The sequence below is a fragment of the Miniopterus natalensis genome, chromosome 11 (genome assembly GCF_054644295.1).
Source record: "Miniopterus natalensis isolate mMinNat1 chromosome 11, mMinNat1.hap1, whole genome shotgun sequence".
Taxonomy (NCBI): Eukaryota; Metazoa; Chordata; class Mammalia; order Chiroptera; family Miniopteridae; genus Miniopterus; species Miniopterus natalensis.
In genome coordinates this window covers 72,840,947-72,855,598 of record NC_142091.1, presented here as the reverse complement: position 1 = coordinate 72,855,598, position 14,652 = coordinate 72,840,947, and the positions used below count along the sequence as shown (strand labels likewise).

General features: G+C 55.2%; 1 protein-coding gene across 1 annotated transcript; it reads left to right on the top strand.

Moving 5' to 3' along the window:
- Window positions 1-450: 450 nt before the first annotated feature.
- RASGRP2 (RAS guanyl releasing protein 2) lies at window positions 451-12,519 on the top strand. Its single transcript, XM_087821961.1, has 16 exons — window positions 451-553; window positions 1,128-1,230; window positions 1,714-1,776; window positions 2,081-2,212; window positions 2,922-3,072; window positions 3,273-3,446; window positions 3,600-3,716; window positions 4,901-5,182; window positions 6,212-6,289; window positions 6,596-6,718; window positions 6,980-7,095; window positions 10,355-10,496; window positions 10,774-10,810; window positions 11,169-11,345; window positions 12,186-12,249; window positions 12,429-12,519. Exons 1-15 carry the CDS (start codon window positions 481-483, stop codon window positions 12,242-12,244), a joined length of 1,827 nt encoding a protein of 608 aa, XP_087678087.1. The 5' UTR covers window positions 451-480; the 3' UTR covers window positions 12,245-12,249; window positions 12,429-12,519.
- The last annotated feature ends 2,133 nt before the right edge of the window (window positions 12,520-14,652 follow it).

The window sequence follows — 14,652 nt, the reverse complement described above, 5'->3', positions numbered from 1 at the left end:
TCCCAAAATAACCCTGCGGGGGAAGGGAGGCTGTGGTGGGAGGGAAGCGATAGGGGCGCAGAGCCGAGCTGCGGTTGCTGCAGGTGCCTCTGGGGAGAGGGCTCGAGGAGAAGAAGGTCTACGGGGGGCTGGGGGCCCAACGCGCCCCCGGAGTCCTGGCTTGTCCCCATCGCCAGAAAGCCCCTCGGCCCTCTGGCGACTCTGAGGGTGGGCCGGAAGTCTCGGCCAGCTGGTTTCCCAACTGGTGGGTTGCACCATCCCGGGCCGGACCGTTTAACCCCGGCGGAGGCCGCGGCCGACGACTCCGCCCCTGCCCAGCAGGGGGCGTGCCCACCCCGCCCCGTCCCTGCCCGCCGGCCGCTCCCCCGGGCCCGCGCCTCGCAGGCTCCTACTCTGCCTCTCCCCGCACAGGGGTCCAGTCCGAGCCCCGCGGGAGGCTCCCGGAGCGCACCCGGGCCCAGCCCACCCGCGCCGGCGGCCATGGCGGGCGCCCTGGACCTGGACAAGGGCTGCACGGTGGAGGAGCTGCTCCGCGGCTGCATCGAAGCCTTCGGTGAGTGGCGCGGGAGCCCCGCGGGAACTGACCCGCTCAGCCCCGCATCCTCCCTAACGAGACCCTCCTCTGCACCGCGCAGAGGCCCGCGTGCTTCAGAAAGATAAAATGCTTCCCTTCCCTGCTATGTCTGCGCTGAAGGCAGGGACGGGGGTCCCCGGACTCTTGACACACGGGGAGCATTACGTGTCCCCCTCCTCCCCCCGGGAATCCGGAGGAACTCTCTATCTCCGCCCTGGGAGCTGTTTCCGGCTGATGTGGGGCAGCTTATCTGGCGAAGGGGTGCCCCTTCCCCCGAGCCCTCAGGAAATGACCTCTGCATTCCCGACCCTGGGGAACCCAGGCTCCTTCCGCCCCAGCTGGTTCCCCTCCGAGGACCGGCCCGACTCGCGCTCCCCTCCTCCAGGTCCTCGGATCCCGACTCCTCTCGCTCCCGCGCTCCCTCCTCTTTGTAACCTGCCTCCTGGTTTCCGAATCCTGGGGAAAGCGGGAGACGGGGCGGGGCAGGTACCGACCCGCTGAGGGGTAGGGTTGAGAGACTACAGCCCACTTCCCTTTGCCCCCTCGGAGTTAGATGACTCCGGGAAGGTGCGGGACCCGCAGCTGGTGCGCATGTTCCTCATGATGCACCCCTGGTACATCCCTTCATCTCAGCTGGCGGCAAAACTGCTCCACATATATCCTTCGCGGGCCTCTCAAGGACCCTGCAGCCCGAGTCCCCAAGCGAGCCGCGGGCCTGGTATGGGCTTCACTGCAAGGGTGCGAGCGCCTCCCGCGTCCCAGAGTTCAGGCTCGCCCAGCCCGTCCCTCTAGGGCCCAGGCCCACCCTGACTGTCTCTCTAACCCAGGCCTTGCCGTGCCCTCTCTACAGCCCAGGACCCTGCCCACTGCCAGCCTGGCCTGCCTTTGCCTCTCCCAGAAACCAGGCCCTGCTCTCAGCTGCCCCCAGAACCCTGCCCCCTTCCCTGTCACCTACCCTCCTAAAGCTCACTGCTCATCCCTCCCTTCAGCCTCTTTCCAGAGCTTTGGCCTGGGCCCTGCCTCTGCCCCTCCCCCTGCCCCAGACCCCTCCCCCAGCATTTCTCCTAGAACCAGGCCCCATCCCCCGTCTCCCTTTGTAGATTTAGGCTGCATTCAGGTTTTCCTTAACTCTTTTTCACCTACCAACAATCCCAGAAGGACAACTCCAGTTCACTGCAGTTGAAAACTTGTCATCTAGTCCGGTGAGTCTTCCCTCCTGAGACACTGTCCCCTCCCTCCTCTGCGCCCTGCTCCCAGGCTTCACACTCGCTGGAAGGGGTTGGTCATGTGGGTTTGCCCCGGGCACTGTCCATGGTGGGAGTGCTGCCATAGGCCTGCCCCTTTCTGGTCCTGGCCTGGGTTTTCTGATCTGCCCGGTGAGGGTGGGGAAAGACAGAGCTAGGACGGGGGAAGCGTGGTTTGAGGCTCTTTCCCCCTTTATGGGGAACTACAATACCAGGGGATGGTGGGGGAGGGGCCACCGTGGTGACTCCCACTCCCCTTCAGGTACTGGATCTCAGCATTCCCGGCAGAGTTTGACTTGAACCACGAGCTTGCTGAGCAGATCAAGGAGTTGAAGGCTCTGCTGGACCAAGAAGGGAACCGCAGGCATAGCAGCCTCATCGACATCGAGAGCGTGTGCGTGGGGGGAGCTCGCGGGCAGGGAGGGCACTCGGCATCCTACACTGTCTGTGCTTAATAAATGTTTGTTGAATTGAATGAGCGAGGGTCATGTCACTCTCTTGCTTAAAAACCTTCTGTGGTTCTCTGTCGCCTTCCAAATGTCTTGGTGGGGAATTAAGGCCTCTCATGGCACCCTGCCTTGTCTTCCACAGCCCAGCGCCCATCCCACCCACCTCATCCTGCAGTCACACGGGTCCACTCGCCATCCTCCAGCCCTGCATCCTCTCGCATCACAATGCTCTGCTCATATCGTTCCCCTTGCCTCTCTGTATCACACTCAGTGTGGAGTGTCTGAGCTCTGAGGGCCCAGGCTCTTCCAGGGCAGAATTTGTTGTCCCTTCCTCTGCTCCCCCATGGCCCTTTTTGCAAAGACCTGTACACACGCCACACTGTTTTGTGATTGTTTCTGTGTCTGTCTCCCACAGTAGCCTGTGAGCTCCTTGGGGGCAAGAACCATGTCTTGCTCATCTCTGTGCCCCCAGCGTCTAGCACAGTGCCTGGCACAGAGCACGTCTTCCATCATTGCGTGTGGAGTGCCTGTTGAGGGGGGCTTGCAGGAGTGCTGGGACCGGGGACATTGTGGGGGTCCTCAGTCAGCTTGAGTGGCCTGTTTGCATGAGTGTGGGGCATCTCCAGCAAAGGGCTCACTGCCCTTCCCCCCCAGCCCCACCTACAAGTGGAAGCGGCAGGTGACTCAGCGGAACCCAGTGGAACAGAAAAAACGAAAGATGTCCCTGTTGTTCGACCACCTGGAGCCTCTGGAGCTGGCTGAGCATCTCACCTACCTGGAGTATCGCTCCTTCCGCAAGATCCTGGTGTGGCCCCAGGGCCTTTGGTCAGGGGTGGAGTGCAGACTGGGGCTGGGGTCCCAGAAGGGGCAGCATCCCTGGGGTAGGTGGGGTCACAGGATGGATGGGTGGTTTCAGTGTAACCACGAAAGAGCATCTAGAGGGTGAGGAGTGGCCATGGGGGAGGGGAGGGGCACACAGGGCACTGAGACTGCTCCCGTCCCCAGTTCCAGGACTATCACAGCTTTGTGACTCACGGCTGCACCGTGGACAACCCTGTCCTGGAGCGATTCATTTCCCTTTTCAACAGTGTCTCGCAGTGGGTGCAGCTCATGATTCTCAGCAAGCCCACAGCCCCACAGCGGGCCCTGGTCATCACACACTTCGTCCACGTGGCAGAGGTGCCTGTCTGTCTCCTGTTCCCTCCCTGCCTCCCCAGTTTGCCAGTCTGGCTGAGTCCGTCCTTTCCACAAGCCCACTGCCCCCTCTTCAGAAAAGCTGGGCCAAATTCTGGGCCCAGTCAGTGACTCTCCCCCTCCCCCTTTGTCCCCCAGAAGCTGCTGCAGCTGCAGAACTTCAACACGCTGATGGCGGTGGTCGGGGGCCTGAGCCACAGCTCCATCTCTCGCCTCAAGGAGACCCACAGCCACGTTAGCCCTGAGACCATCAAGGTTCCTGGGACTGGGGGGTCAGGGAACAGTCTTGTCAAGCCCTGAGGTCAGCCTTCCCAGGCCTGGCTTCCCTGGGAACTCACAGCAGCAAGTGCTGGGCACTCCTGCCCTCATTTGACAGATAGGGAAACTGAGGCTCAGAGGGATGAAATGCTTTTGCCAGGTTACACAATGAAAGTGGCAGAGTGGGGCTCACAGGGCTGCCTGACTCCAAAGCTTGTATTTTCTCCTTTTGTTTATGTTGGGTGACATACATGTAGAAAAGTATAGGGTGTCCTCAAAAATGTACACACACACTTCGAATAATTAATTATAAAGGCAGTGTTTATTAAAACACATTTCATTTTCAAAATTGAGCTATCAGTTGTTGAAGTGTATATACATTTTTTGGGGACACCCTGTATATGAAACCTATGCACAGTTTAAAGAAAAATTATAAAGAAAACCGCTGTGTAACCACCACCCAGGTCAAGAAATAGAACACTCACAGCCCCCGAAGCTCCCAGCGCCTTAGAGCGTTAACTCCCTCCTCTCAGAGGCAGCCAGCGTCATGACGTCATGACTGTCACTGTCGTAACAGTGATGACCTTGCTTTCCCTTGTAGCTTTACCACCTGTGCATGTATCCCGAAACAATGTGGGCTTTTTGTTGCCTGATTCTGAACTTTCTATAAATGGAATTATGCTGTTTATGTTACTTTATATCTTCTTTCATTCTTACATTTTGTTATGTGGAGCACTTGCTCATTCATTTCAATCACTACGTAACATTTTATTGTACTTACATCCACTCCAATGTATGGACCTACCCTACCGTTGAACATTCGGGTTTTTGCAGTTTGGGCTGTTATGAATGACATACCTGTGGACATTCTTCTAATTATTCCTGTGCTGCTTTGCCCCACTGAGCCTCAGTTTCTTCTCCTGTTAAGTGTTGATAATCTGTGGCCAGGCCTATTGTAAAGGTGTGGTATTTGGCAGTGGGCGTTCCCTTGAACTCATGACCTATGAACTCTGACCCTCAGGGGCTAAGGGAGCCAGTGTTGGGGGACCGTGAGGGAGGATTTTGACTTTTCACCCCTCCCTGACTCAGATCCCCATCCTCACCCACATTTCTAGGGCTGAGTGGGAGGGTGGTCGAGCCAGTGACGTGTGTGTGTGTGACTTTCTGCCCTTTTCCCCCAGCTCTGGGAAGGTCTGACAGAACTAGTGACGGCCACCGGCAACTATAGCAACTACCGACGGCGGCTGGCAGCCTGTGTGGGCTTCCGCTTCCCCATCCTGGGTGTGCACCTCAAGGACCTGGTGGCCCTGCAGCTGGCCCTGCCTGACTGGCTGGACCCTGCCCGGACCCGACTTAATGGGGCCAAGATGAAGCAGCTCTTCAGCATCTTGGAGGAGCTGGCCATGGTGAACAGCCTTCAGCCACCAGTGCAGGCTAACCCCGACCTGCTGAGCCTGCTCACGGTGAGGCGCCCGGCGTCAGGGTTGACAACCACACCAGGCCCTGCCTTTACACATGGCTGCAGGCTTGGCCTTGGGTTCTCGGGTCCAGTCAGGGGACTAAGATCCAGCCTGGACTCCAGGGTTTGGAGTAAGTTCTGAGATGAGTTCCAGGCTCCAGTGGACAGAACTGTGGACTGAGGTCTGATCTCAAGGTTGGCTTGTGGTCCTGAGTTGAGTTCCTAGTAGTGGGTAGTGTTCAAGGTTTGGGGCGAAGCTCTAGATTTTGGGTGCAGGGCTGGTTTCTAAACATGGCCCTGAGCTCTAAGGTTCTGAGTTTGACTTTGGACTTGGTTTTGAGGTCTAGAGTGGGAGCTGGATTCTAGTGTAGATCTGACCCAGGTTCTAGACATTGGGCTGGGGCTTAGGTTTTGGGTTTGGAGTGAATTCTTAGCTGTTCCCAGGCTCTTGACTGGGATCAGGGTTGAAGTCTGAGCTGCATTGGATTCTGGATGCTGGGTTGGGCTCTAGGGGTGAATTTCAGAGCTCTCGTCTGGGTTCTGACCTGGGTTCTTTTTTTTTTCTTAAGAGAGAGAGGAAGGGAGAGAGAGAGAGAATGAGAGAGAGAGAGAGAAACAGTAATGTGAGAGAGAAACATGGATCAGTTGCCTCCCATATGCATTCCGACTGGGGATAAAACCTGCAACCCCAGGCATGTGCCCTAAGCGGGAATCGAACCGGCCACCTACTGGTGTACAGGACAACGCTCCAACCAACCAAGCCACACCGGCCAGGGCCTGACCTGGATTCTTGGCTGAGGTCTTGGCAGTGCGTTGTGCTCAAGGTTTCGGGGCAAGCTTGGGTTCTGGTCTGTGCGCTAGGCTGGCACGTGGTTGCTGGGGCGTGTTCTAAGCTGGCCTTTGTCCTGAGTCTAGCTTCTGGACTAGGCTCAGGACCGAGCTGGTCTCTAGGTGGACCTGTGACCCTGGGCTCTAGGCAGTGGGCCCTGAAAGCAGCAAGGGCAGTGGGGGTGATCAGACCTGTGTGCCGCAGGTGTCTCTGGATCAGTATCAGACGGAGGATGAGCTCTACCAGCTGTCCCTGCAGCGGGAGCCGCGCTGCAAGTCCTCGGTGAGGAAGGGAGCTCTCCTCTGCCCTGCCATTCCTCTTCCTCCCTGGCCTCTGCCCCTCCTGGGAAGCCCAGGATGTGAGGGCTTTTATTTGGTAGGGGGTTTTCCCAGTGGGATGGGTAAGGTGGGTGGTGGGTTGTCCTAGTGAGGGCTCAAACTGAGGCTCAAACTTAGCCGCTGCCTCACCCATCCTGCTGGTCGTGCAGGCTCCCTTCTCCCCAGGGCTTCTCCTCTCTGGGCTCTGGGCTCCCCTGGGCTCTGGGCTCCCTCACCTCTGGCTCTCGCTCAAGCCTGATCATTCCCACAGCCAACCAGCCCCACAAGCTGCACGCCTCCTCCTCGCGCCCCAGTGCTGGAGGAATGGACCTCAGCTGCCAAACCCAAGCTGGATCAGGCACTCATGGTGGAGCACATTGAGAAGATGGTGGAGGTGAGGCGCCGTGGCACAGGCTCTGAGGCCTGAGGATGCTGGTTTTGCCAGGGCACCCGTCTAGGAACCACCACCAGTGCCAAGTTCAAGCGCTAGGGCTCAGTCTCCAGGAGGCATGGGGGTGTGGGAAAGGGAGGTGGTGGGGGAGACGGACAGCTGCCCACATCCAGACACCCTTCATATCACGGGTAGAGAGTGCAGGCAGGACGGGGCTGATGGTCCTTTTATTCTCCTGCCTGTGTGTCCCTCTGTGTCCCCCAGTCTGTGTTCCGGAACTTTGACGTCGATGGGGACGGCCACATCTCACAGGAAGAGTTCCAGATCATCCGTGGGAACTTTCCTTACCTCAGCGCCTTTGGGGACCTCGACCAGAACCAGTGAGGAGGACTGGGGGCTGGGGGAGAGGGAAGGCAAGCTCACTTCCCCTTGGGTTTCAGTTTCTTCCTGAGCAAGATCAGGCCATTGGACCAGATGCTCTTGGCAGAGAGAGCTACCAGTGTGGGAAGGCGCTCTTATCTGGGGAGAGGTTGCTGGCTGCGGAAGCACAGGGCTTCCTCACTTGGACAGACAGATGGGGGCTCCACCTGCATCTTACAAAAACTGTGGCCTGGGGACTATTGCTACACAAATGCCATTTTATTTGTGGAGTTCACAGCTGGCAAAAAGTGTGGGCAAGTTGACCTCCTGGGTAGCCTGTTTTAATGAATAGATAAGAAAGACCTGTAATTAGCAGCACCCACTTGCTTATCAACAATTCACAAGCTGACAATTTGGACAAACAGCTGGTTTGTCTGAAATAGGTTAAACATGCCCCCTGCAGCCATGTTCATATTTCTGTTTTGCTGAACAGACAAAATTCCAATCAACATTTACAGTGCATCTCAAGTAGAGAGATTTTTTAAATGTTAATCCATATTTTAAAAATCTGTTTTTTTTCCATATTGCAAAAATCCCTGGTTAAAAAAAATCAGGTGTAAAGTAGATTTGTAGTAAACAAAGTGTACAAAGTAAGAAGAGAAAGTTCCCTTCCTCCTTTCCCATCTGAAGAGGTTACTGTCATAACTTCCTAGTAACACCCTTAGCAATGTTCCTGGTTTGGCAATATGTGTATCCTTCCAGTCTTTTTTTTCATGCATATGCAAATTGACAGATTTTGTTTGCCTGTGTCCCTGTCATGGACAAAAAGAATTATAGCATAAATTTAGCTCTGCCCTTGGTGTTTATTGTAGTTGCTTTGTTTCTCCACCCAGAGTTGAGAGAGTTCTACCTTATCTCCCTGGGTTGGTGGGTGGATTGTTCTGCAGGCCACATTTCAGTGAGGATGCAGCCCTGGGAGACCTTTGAGGCCCCAGTCCTTACCACCTGCAAACCCCAGGCCTTGTGCCTGGCCCCTGGTTGGATATCAAAACCCAGCACCTGGCCCTGGCTGGTGTGACTCAGTTGGTTGAGTGTCGTCACATGCACTGAGGGGTTGCTGGTTCAATTCCTGTTCAGGGCACATGTCCCGGTTGCAGGCTCAGTCCCCAGTAGGGGGCGTGCAGGAGGCAACTGATCTATGTTTCTCCCTCTCCCCCCCCCTTTCTAAAGTCAATAAAAACAAAATTACCCCTCCCCCCCACAAAAACCTAGCACCTGGCTTACCAGGAGGTAGACCAGCAAGCCCTTGTGGGCCAGCCCCAACTCACTGCCTCAGCTTGAAGCTCCCTCTTTGGTCCTGGAACTTGGGGGTTTCCATGTCTTTCTTTCAAACTCACCTATGCATTGAAAGCTATTTTTGATATATTTAACCAGCACCTAGGTATTTGTAGCACGAGGGTTTCCAGGGTTTTTTTTAGTCACTATCCTGACAGAGCTGCACGCCTGGCTTTTTCTGCTTTTGTTTTCCACTTACCCTTTCTCAGGGCCCTGTCCCCACGCCCACTCAGGTAGAACTGCCTCATTCTTTCGAGCAGCTTCAGAGCAGCCCGTGACGTGGCCGGGCATCGCTACTCGCCGCTCCCCCGGGCACGGGTGTGTAGATTGTGCCCTGTTTTCTCTATTAATATACGCCGGGCTGCTGTGAACATCTTTGTAGCGAGGTGCTCGAGCCACTGTTTCTGTAGGAGAAATTCCTAGAAGTGGGATAATTGAATCAAAAGATATGCACATTCTAAATTAGGAAAGAGCCTGCCAAAGTGACCTCAGGCAAGGTTGTGCCAGCTTGTGCCCTCATCAGCAGCGAACGAGTGCCCATTTCCCACCTTCCTTGCCAACAGTGGAATCTATAATAAGCTTGATGACTTTGCCAGTCTAATTGGCAAAGGTGCTTTGGTTAAATTCGCATCTCTTTAATACTAGTGGGGGTAGGATTTCTCTTCATGTGTACTGGCCACTTCTATTTTTCTGTTAATTGCCTGTTCATAGTCTTTGTCCATTTTCCCACTGGGTTTGTTGGTCTTTTTTCTCATTGATTTTTAGAATCTCTGTTAATGGATATTAACCCTTTGCTGTTGAATGTGTTTGCAAATATTTTCTTCCAGTCTGTCATTTATGTTGTCTTTTCCCATATAAAAATTTAAAAAAATTTTGTGTGCTCGATATGTCAGTCTTTTCTTTTATGGCTTCTTGGATCTGTGTTATGTGTACAAAGGCCCTCACGCCCTCAAGATTACAAAGTTATTCCCTTATACCTTTTCAGATACCTTGATACTTTTTATTTTTTACATTAGTGTTCTCGGTTCAGTGGGAATTTAGTTTTCATGTACCATATGAGGTAGGGATCCAGGCTTATGTATTTTTTCTAGCTGGCCAGTTGTCCCAGTGCCCCACTGATTTGAAGGACCACGTGGATCCCATGATGGAGTCCCAGATACAATGGGTGGGAGTTTGCAGCAAGGACCAGCCTCAGCAGAAATAGCTCTGGGTAGCCTGGGACCTATTAACTACACAGACACTGTTGTAAATGCTTCACGTGCACTATCTCACATAATCCTCACAAAACCCCGTGAAGTGCGGGAACTGTCATTACCCTCATTTAGAGGAGAGGAAACTGAGGCACAGAGAGACCTAACCAGCCCAAGGTCGCACAGCCAAGAAGTAGTGGAGCTGGAATTTGAATCGAGGTCTGTGGATCTCCAGGGCATGTGCTCACTCTTTTCCCAAACTATGGGAAGAGGTAAAGAAAGGATTCTGTGGGAAGCTCTGGATAAAGTGGGAAACTGATTACAGGTGTCCTTCCCATAGGATTATGCAAGAGTTCCTGCCCCAGAACTCATCAGAGATCTCTTTAATTCTCATGGCTCTGAACTGCTGCTGTTTGTCAGAGCTCAGTTTGGGAAACAGAGGCTGATAATCCCAGGGGAAAGTTTACACACCAACTCTGTGAAGTGCGCAGGGCAGGAATTATAATCCCCATTTTTTTCTGGGGAGGAAACCCAGGAGAAGCGACTTTACCAAGACCACACAACTAGTTAGTAGCAGCCATACAGCTGCCTGACTCCAGTCTAGTGGTCTTTCTCTTGCCTGCCCAGGGGTCAAAATCAGGAGTTTGGTGAGAACCTTTTATTTGGTAGGGGGTTTTCCCAGTGGTGTGGGTGATGGGTGGTCCTGGGGAGGGCTCAAACTGAGGTGGTTCCCCCCACCCCCCACCACACACAGGGATGGCTGCATCAGCAGGGAGGAGATGATCTCCTACTTCCTCCGCTCCAGCTCTGTGCTGGGCGGCCGCATGGGCTTCGTACACAACTTCCAGGAGAGCAACTCCTTGCGCCCGGTTGCCTGCCGCCACTGCAAGGCCCTGGTGAGCCCCTGCCCAAGCCACCCCCCTCCAGCCCGGTCCCACCCACCCACGCCCGCCCTGTTCTCCCTTCTGGCCCTGCCCCAACAGAGGCCTCTCAGCTCTCAGCCCCGGCAAGCCTCATTAATTTCATCTGCCTCCCCTCTTGCTGTTCTGCACCTAACCCTAACCCCTAAGGCCCCAGGGAGGGTCAGTCCCAGCCCCTGCCCTTGAGAAGGAAGAAATAGAGTCATCACCTTTAAGTACCTCCCCCTCAGCACGGCCCCCTCCTCTATTTCAGATCCTGGGCATCTACAAGCAGGGCCTCAAATGCCGAGGTGAGATGGAATGGGAGGGCCACTAGGCTCATTTATTTTGGGAAGAGTTATTTTCTGGGTGGGGATTCTTATTGTGGTGGGGCAATTGCAAAGGAGTGAAGTACCTTGGAGCCAGGGAGGCATGATGGTTATATGTGAAAGGTTTTTATTTTGGTGAGGCAGCTGCCCAGGAACAGAGAACTGTGGAGAGGGCATAGAATGGCAAGTAGGATCAAGAGAGCACTTTGGAAGGAGACTTTTGTTTTGGTGGGACAGCTGCTCAGGAGCAAAGGAAGCTGGGGAGAGGTGCAGGCCTAGAGGTGCATGGAGGGTGTTCTCACCAATGCCTCTGCCTGGGCTCCCCATCTGCCTCCCCCAGCCTGTGGTGTGAACTGCCACAAGCAGTGCAAAGATCGCTTGTCAGTGGAGTGCCGGCGCCGGGCCCAGAGTGTGAGTCTGGATGGGTGTGTGCCCTCACCTTCACCCACACACACCCACCATCGAGCCTTCAGCTTCTCTCTGCCCAGACCAGGCAGGCGAGGCTCCCGGCCTCCAGGTAAGAAGAAGGCTCATTCTGTATTGGCCTGTGGAGGGAGGGAGTCAGGGCCACTGTGGCAAAGTCTTAACTTATCCAGGGTGGAAACCATTTCAATTCATAATTCTCTTATTTTGGTGGGGCAATGAAGAGAGTTGGACTGGTTAGGGGGCCAGAAGGTGGCCAGGGAACCCTCAACCGTCTGAGGCTGAGGAAGAAGGAGACTTTAATATAGAAAAAGAGTAAAAATGAGAGTCTTCAAGATTCCAGTCCTACTCTTATTTTGTTAGGGGGATTAACAATGGATTGGACAGGGAGTATGTGAGCCATTTACATGCATTTTCCTTTTTGGCTTCTCTGGAGGCCATTCTGAGTATATAAGTCCCTTACCCTGAAAATCTCCTGGCGACTCTCTTGGGGCCTCTGATGGTTTTAGGTCAGCTTGCTGAATGGTAATTCCTCCAACGATTATTTTGCTGAGAGCAGTCTGAACAACTATGTTAAATTGGGGTCTAAGGCCATTGACCACAACCATTCGGATTGGCATAAGTTCTCAAAAATAGAAAAGATAAAGCCATTTGCATCGAACCTTCCAGAAGTGCTGGGGCCTAAAATGTGAAACACACAGAATTGACATTTAAGCAAACTGCCTTGACAAACCTGTGGCTGCAAAAAAGCTGCGGCGAAATGAAAACCTAGGAGAGCCTCAAAAATTGGGCCATTTGGTCAGTCAACGAATCGATTTTTGGTGGGCGGGTCTGCTAGCTTCCGGGATGGGGCTGGGTGCCTCCTGTGAGTGGGGAGGGCTGCCCATGGCTCAGGGGCTCAGGTGTTGACCCTGGGATGCGCCCCGGCCCGCAGGGATCCGAGAAGAGCAGGCCCAGCCGGTGGATGACGCAGTGTTTGACATCCACCTCTAAGGACCGTGAGTCCCCTCAGCTCGCCAGGGCGTCCCGCTGGGGCTGGGGCTGGGGCTGGGGCTGGGGCCCGGGGACTGGGCGGGGGGTGGGTGGGTGGGGGCGCTCCGTCCAAATGGCCTGTGACAGGGCGGCTCCTACGTTTCGGGGAGGATCTTCCTCACCACCTGTGTTTTTCCCTTCCCAGCTGTGACTGGATCGAGCACTCACGCCGGCCTTGGAGAAAAGACCTGGACCAGAGCAGGGAGCCTGGGGCCGAGGCAGCAGGCTGGGGCTGGGGCTGGGGCTGGGGCCGGGGGGCGGGGCCTGAGGGTGGCATGCGTTGAGGGCAGGGCCAGGGCTGGTGTCCCTAAGGTTGTACAGACTCTTGTGAATATTTGTATTTTCCAGGAATAAAAAGGCCTGTGTCACGAACCTAGATCATTAGAGCCTAGACTCCTGAAGCGGGGCAGGGGCTGTAATCACAGGGATTAGAATGTTAGAGTCTAGACCTCTGTGGTCAGAGAATCTTGAGAGATCCAAGAGATCTCATGTGTCTGGAATCTTGGGGGAACTAGAATCCTGGGGGATAAAACCTTAGGACCAGAACACCCTGGAACTTAAGCATCTTGGAGAGGGTCTGAATTATCAAGGAGTCCAGAATCTTGGGGGTCTAAAACTTGAAACTAGCATGTCTTTGCACCCAGAATTGTTCGGTCCAGTGGTCTTGTGTAACCATAGCCTTCAGCCCATAGTCGAAGTTCCCTTGCTTCACAGGTGGCCTCTCAGCTCCTGCTTGAATACTTCCAGCAGTGGGGAGCTCACTGCAGAGAATCGTGGAAGGGAGAGGGCAGCCCTGAGTGCCAGCTGTGGGGGGGAGGGGCGGAGGGGCCTGGGCAGCCTTCCTGCCTGGGGGTGGGGACGGCTCTCCTTGGGCTCACAGCCTCCCGGCCTGGCCTGGTGCTGCTGCCAGCCGGAAGGACAGTGACTTCCAGAGGAAATGCATATTGATCCTGCTCTCAGCCTCCTGCGGCCTCTCCCAGCCCAGCTCCTCTCTCCTGAGTTTGCGGCATGGAGGTTTTGGGGGTCACTGCTACCTGAAGAAGGCTAAGACCACTTCTGAGGCTAGTCTAGATTAGGAGGTCTTCTAAAGGTTTTGAAACTGGGCCAGGCTACTGCTGGAGTCAGGAAAGTCCAGACAGAAGCCCTGGGAGTAGGAGCTACTTCCCCAAACCCCCAAGTTGGGGTGTGTCCTACAGCAGCTATGGGCAGTCCTGGGGGTGGAGGCCTGAGCAACCCACTCCTACCTGCCAAGCTCATCCGTGGACCTGCCAGCGGCCTCAGCCCCCTCTCCCAGGGTTCCCTGACCCCATGGCCATCTTCCCCTTTGAGACCCCCCTCCCCTGGCCTACTCCTCATTTGGGTCTCCTTCTCCCACCCTGTGACTTTTCAGCCCCATGTTGGCCCCCCAGCTTTGTCTTCCACTGGGCCCCCTGCTCTGCCCCTCCTTTCCTTCTCAGCCCCCTCCCGCCCTTCCCCCTCTGAGGCTGTAATATCCGTTTCACGATTTGGGGGCTGAGTTGCTATAACAACAGACGGTGATTGTGTTGTGAAGAGCAGCTCGCTCCCTGCGCTGCCCGCCTCCCCTGCTGCCTCCACCCCTGCAGCCTGGTCGGCTCCCCTCCCCACCGCCCCAGCCCAGCCCGGCCTCTTCCCAGTGTGTGTGTGTGTGTGTGTGTGTGTGTGCATAAATGTGCCCAGGGCCACCCGCCCAGGAAAGTGACGTGGGGTTGCATGTGTGAATCTGATGTAGGAGCTTCACGTTGTGCATGTGCATGTGTGTGCACAGACACACTCACTGCATTTGCTGCATTTCCCCTTCACCTTGTGTCCCCACTGGACTTCGCACTGGAGAACGGTCACATTGGGTGGGGCCCTGTTGGGGAGGGTGTCTTGAGGTGGTGGGTCCCAACTGCATTAGGTAGTCTGAACCTTGGGCCTTGGGGGGAGACATCCTTGTAGCTGGGGGGAAGGGCAGGGAGGTGCAGCAGCTGTCAGGTGACCTTTCCTGCCCTTGATGGGCAAAGGTGGCCCAGGGAGCTGGGGGTGGGGACAGGAGACAAATGCTTTCTCTTACATTCTTTCCTGCCCCTGTCCTGCCACCCCTTCCCACACCCACCTATAAGAGTCTGAGAGACAGTCTGTGAGTCACTACACCTGTCTGTCTGTCCATTTATGCCCCAGTGAATGGCTGGGTAAGTCTGTCTCTCTGTGTGTGTGTGTGTGTGTGTGTGTGTGTGTGTGTGTGTGTGTGTAGGCTGCAGGGAGAGGAGCCGTGGGGGGTTGGGTGGGGCAGTGGGCTGTGGGGTCAGAGAGGCAATTTCACATCCACAGGCCCTGACTCAGCAGTCCCCATTCTCTGGCTCCTCTAA

Bases quoted from the DNA above. Each gene is read 5' to 3' on its own strand.
- RASGRP2 (XM_087821961.1), top strand. From the start codon at position 481: ATGGCGGGCGCCCTGGACCTGGACAAGGGCTGCACGGTGGAGGAGCTG. The intron at 3,073-3,272 runs GTGTGGCCCCAG...TCCCGTCCCCAG, and splicing joins GCTCCTTCCGCAAGATCCTG to TTCCAGGACTATCACAGCTT. The intron at 10,811-11,168 runs GTGAGATGGAAT...TGCCTCCCCCAG, and splicing joins GCAGGGCCTCAAATGCCGAG to CCTGTGGTGTGAACTGCCAC.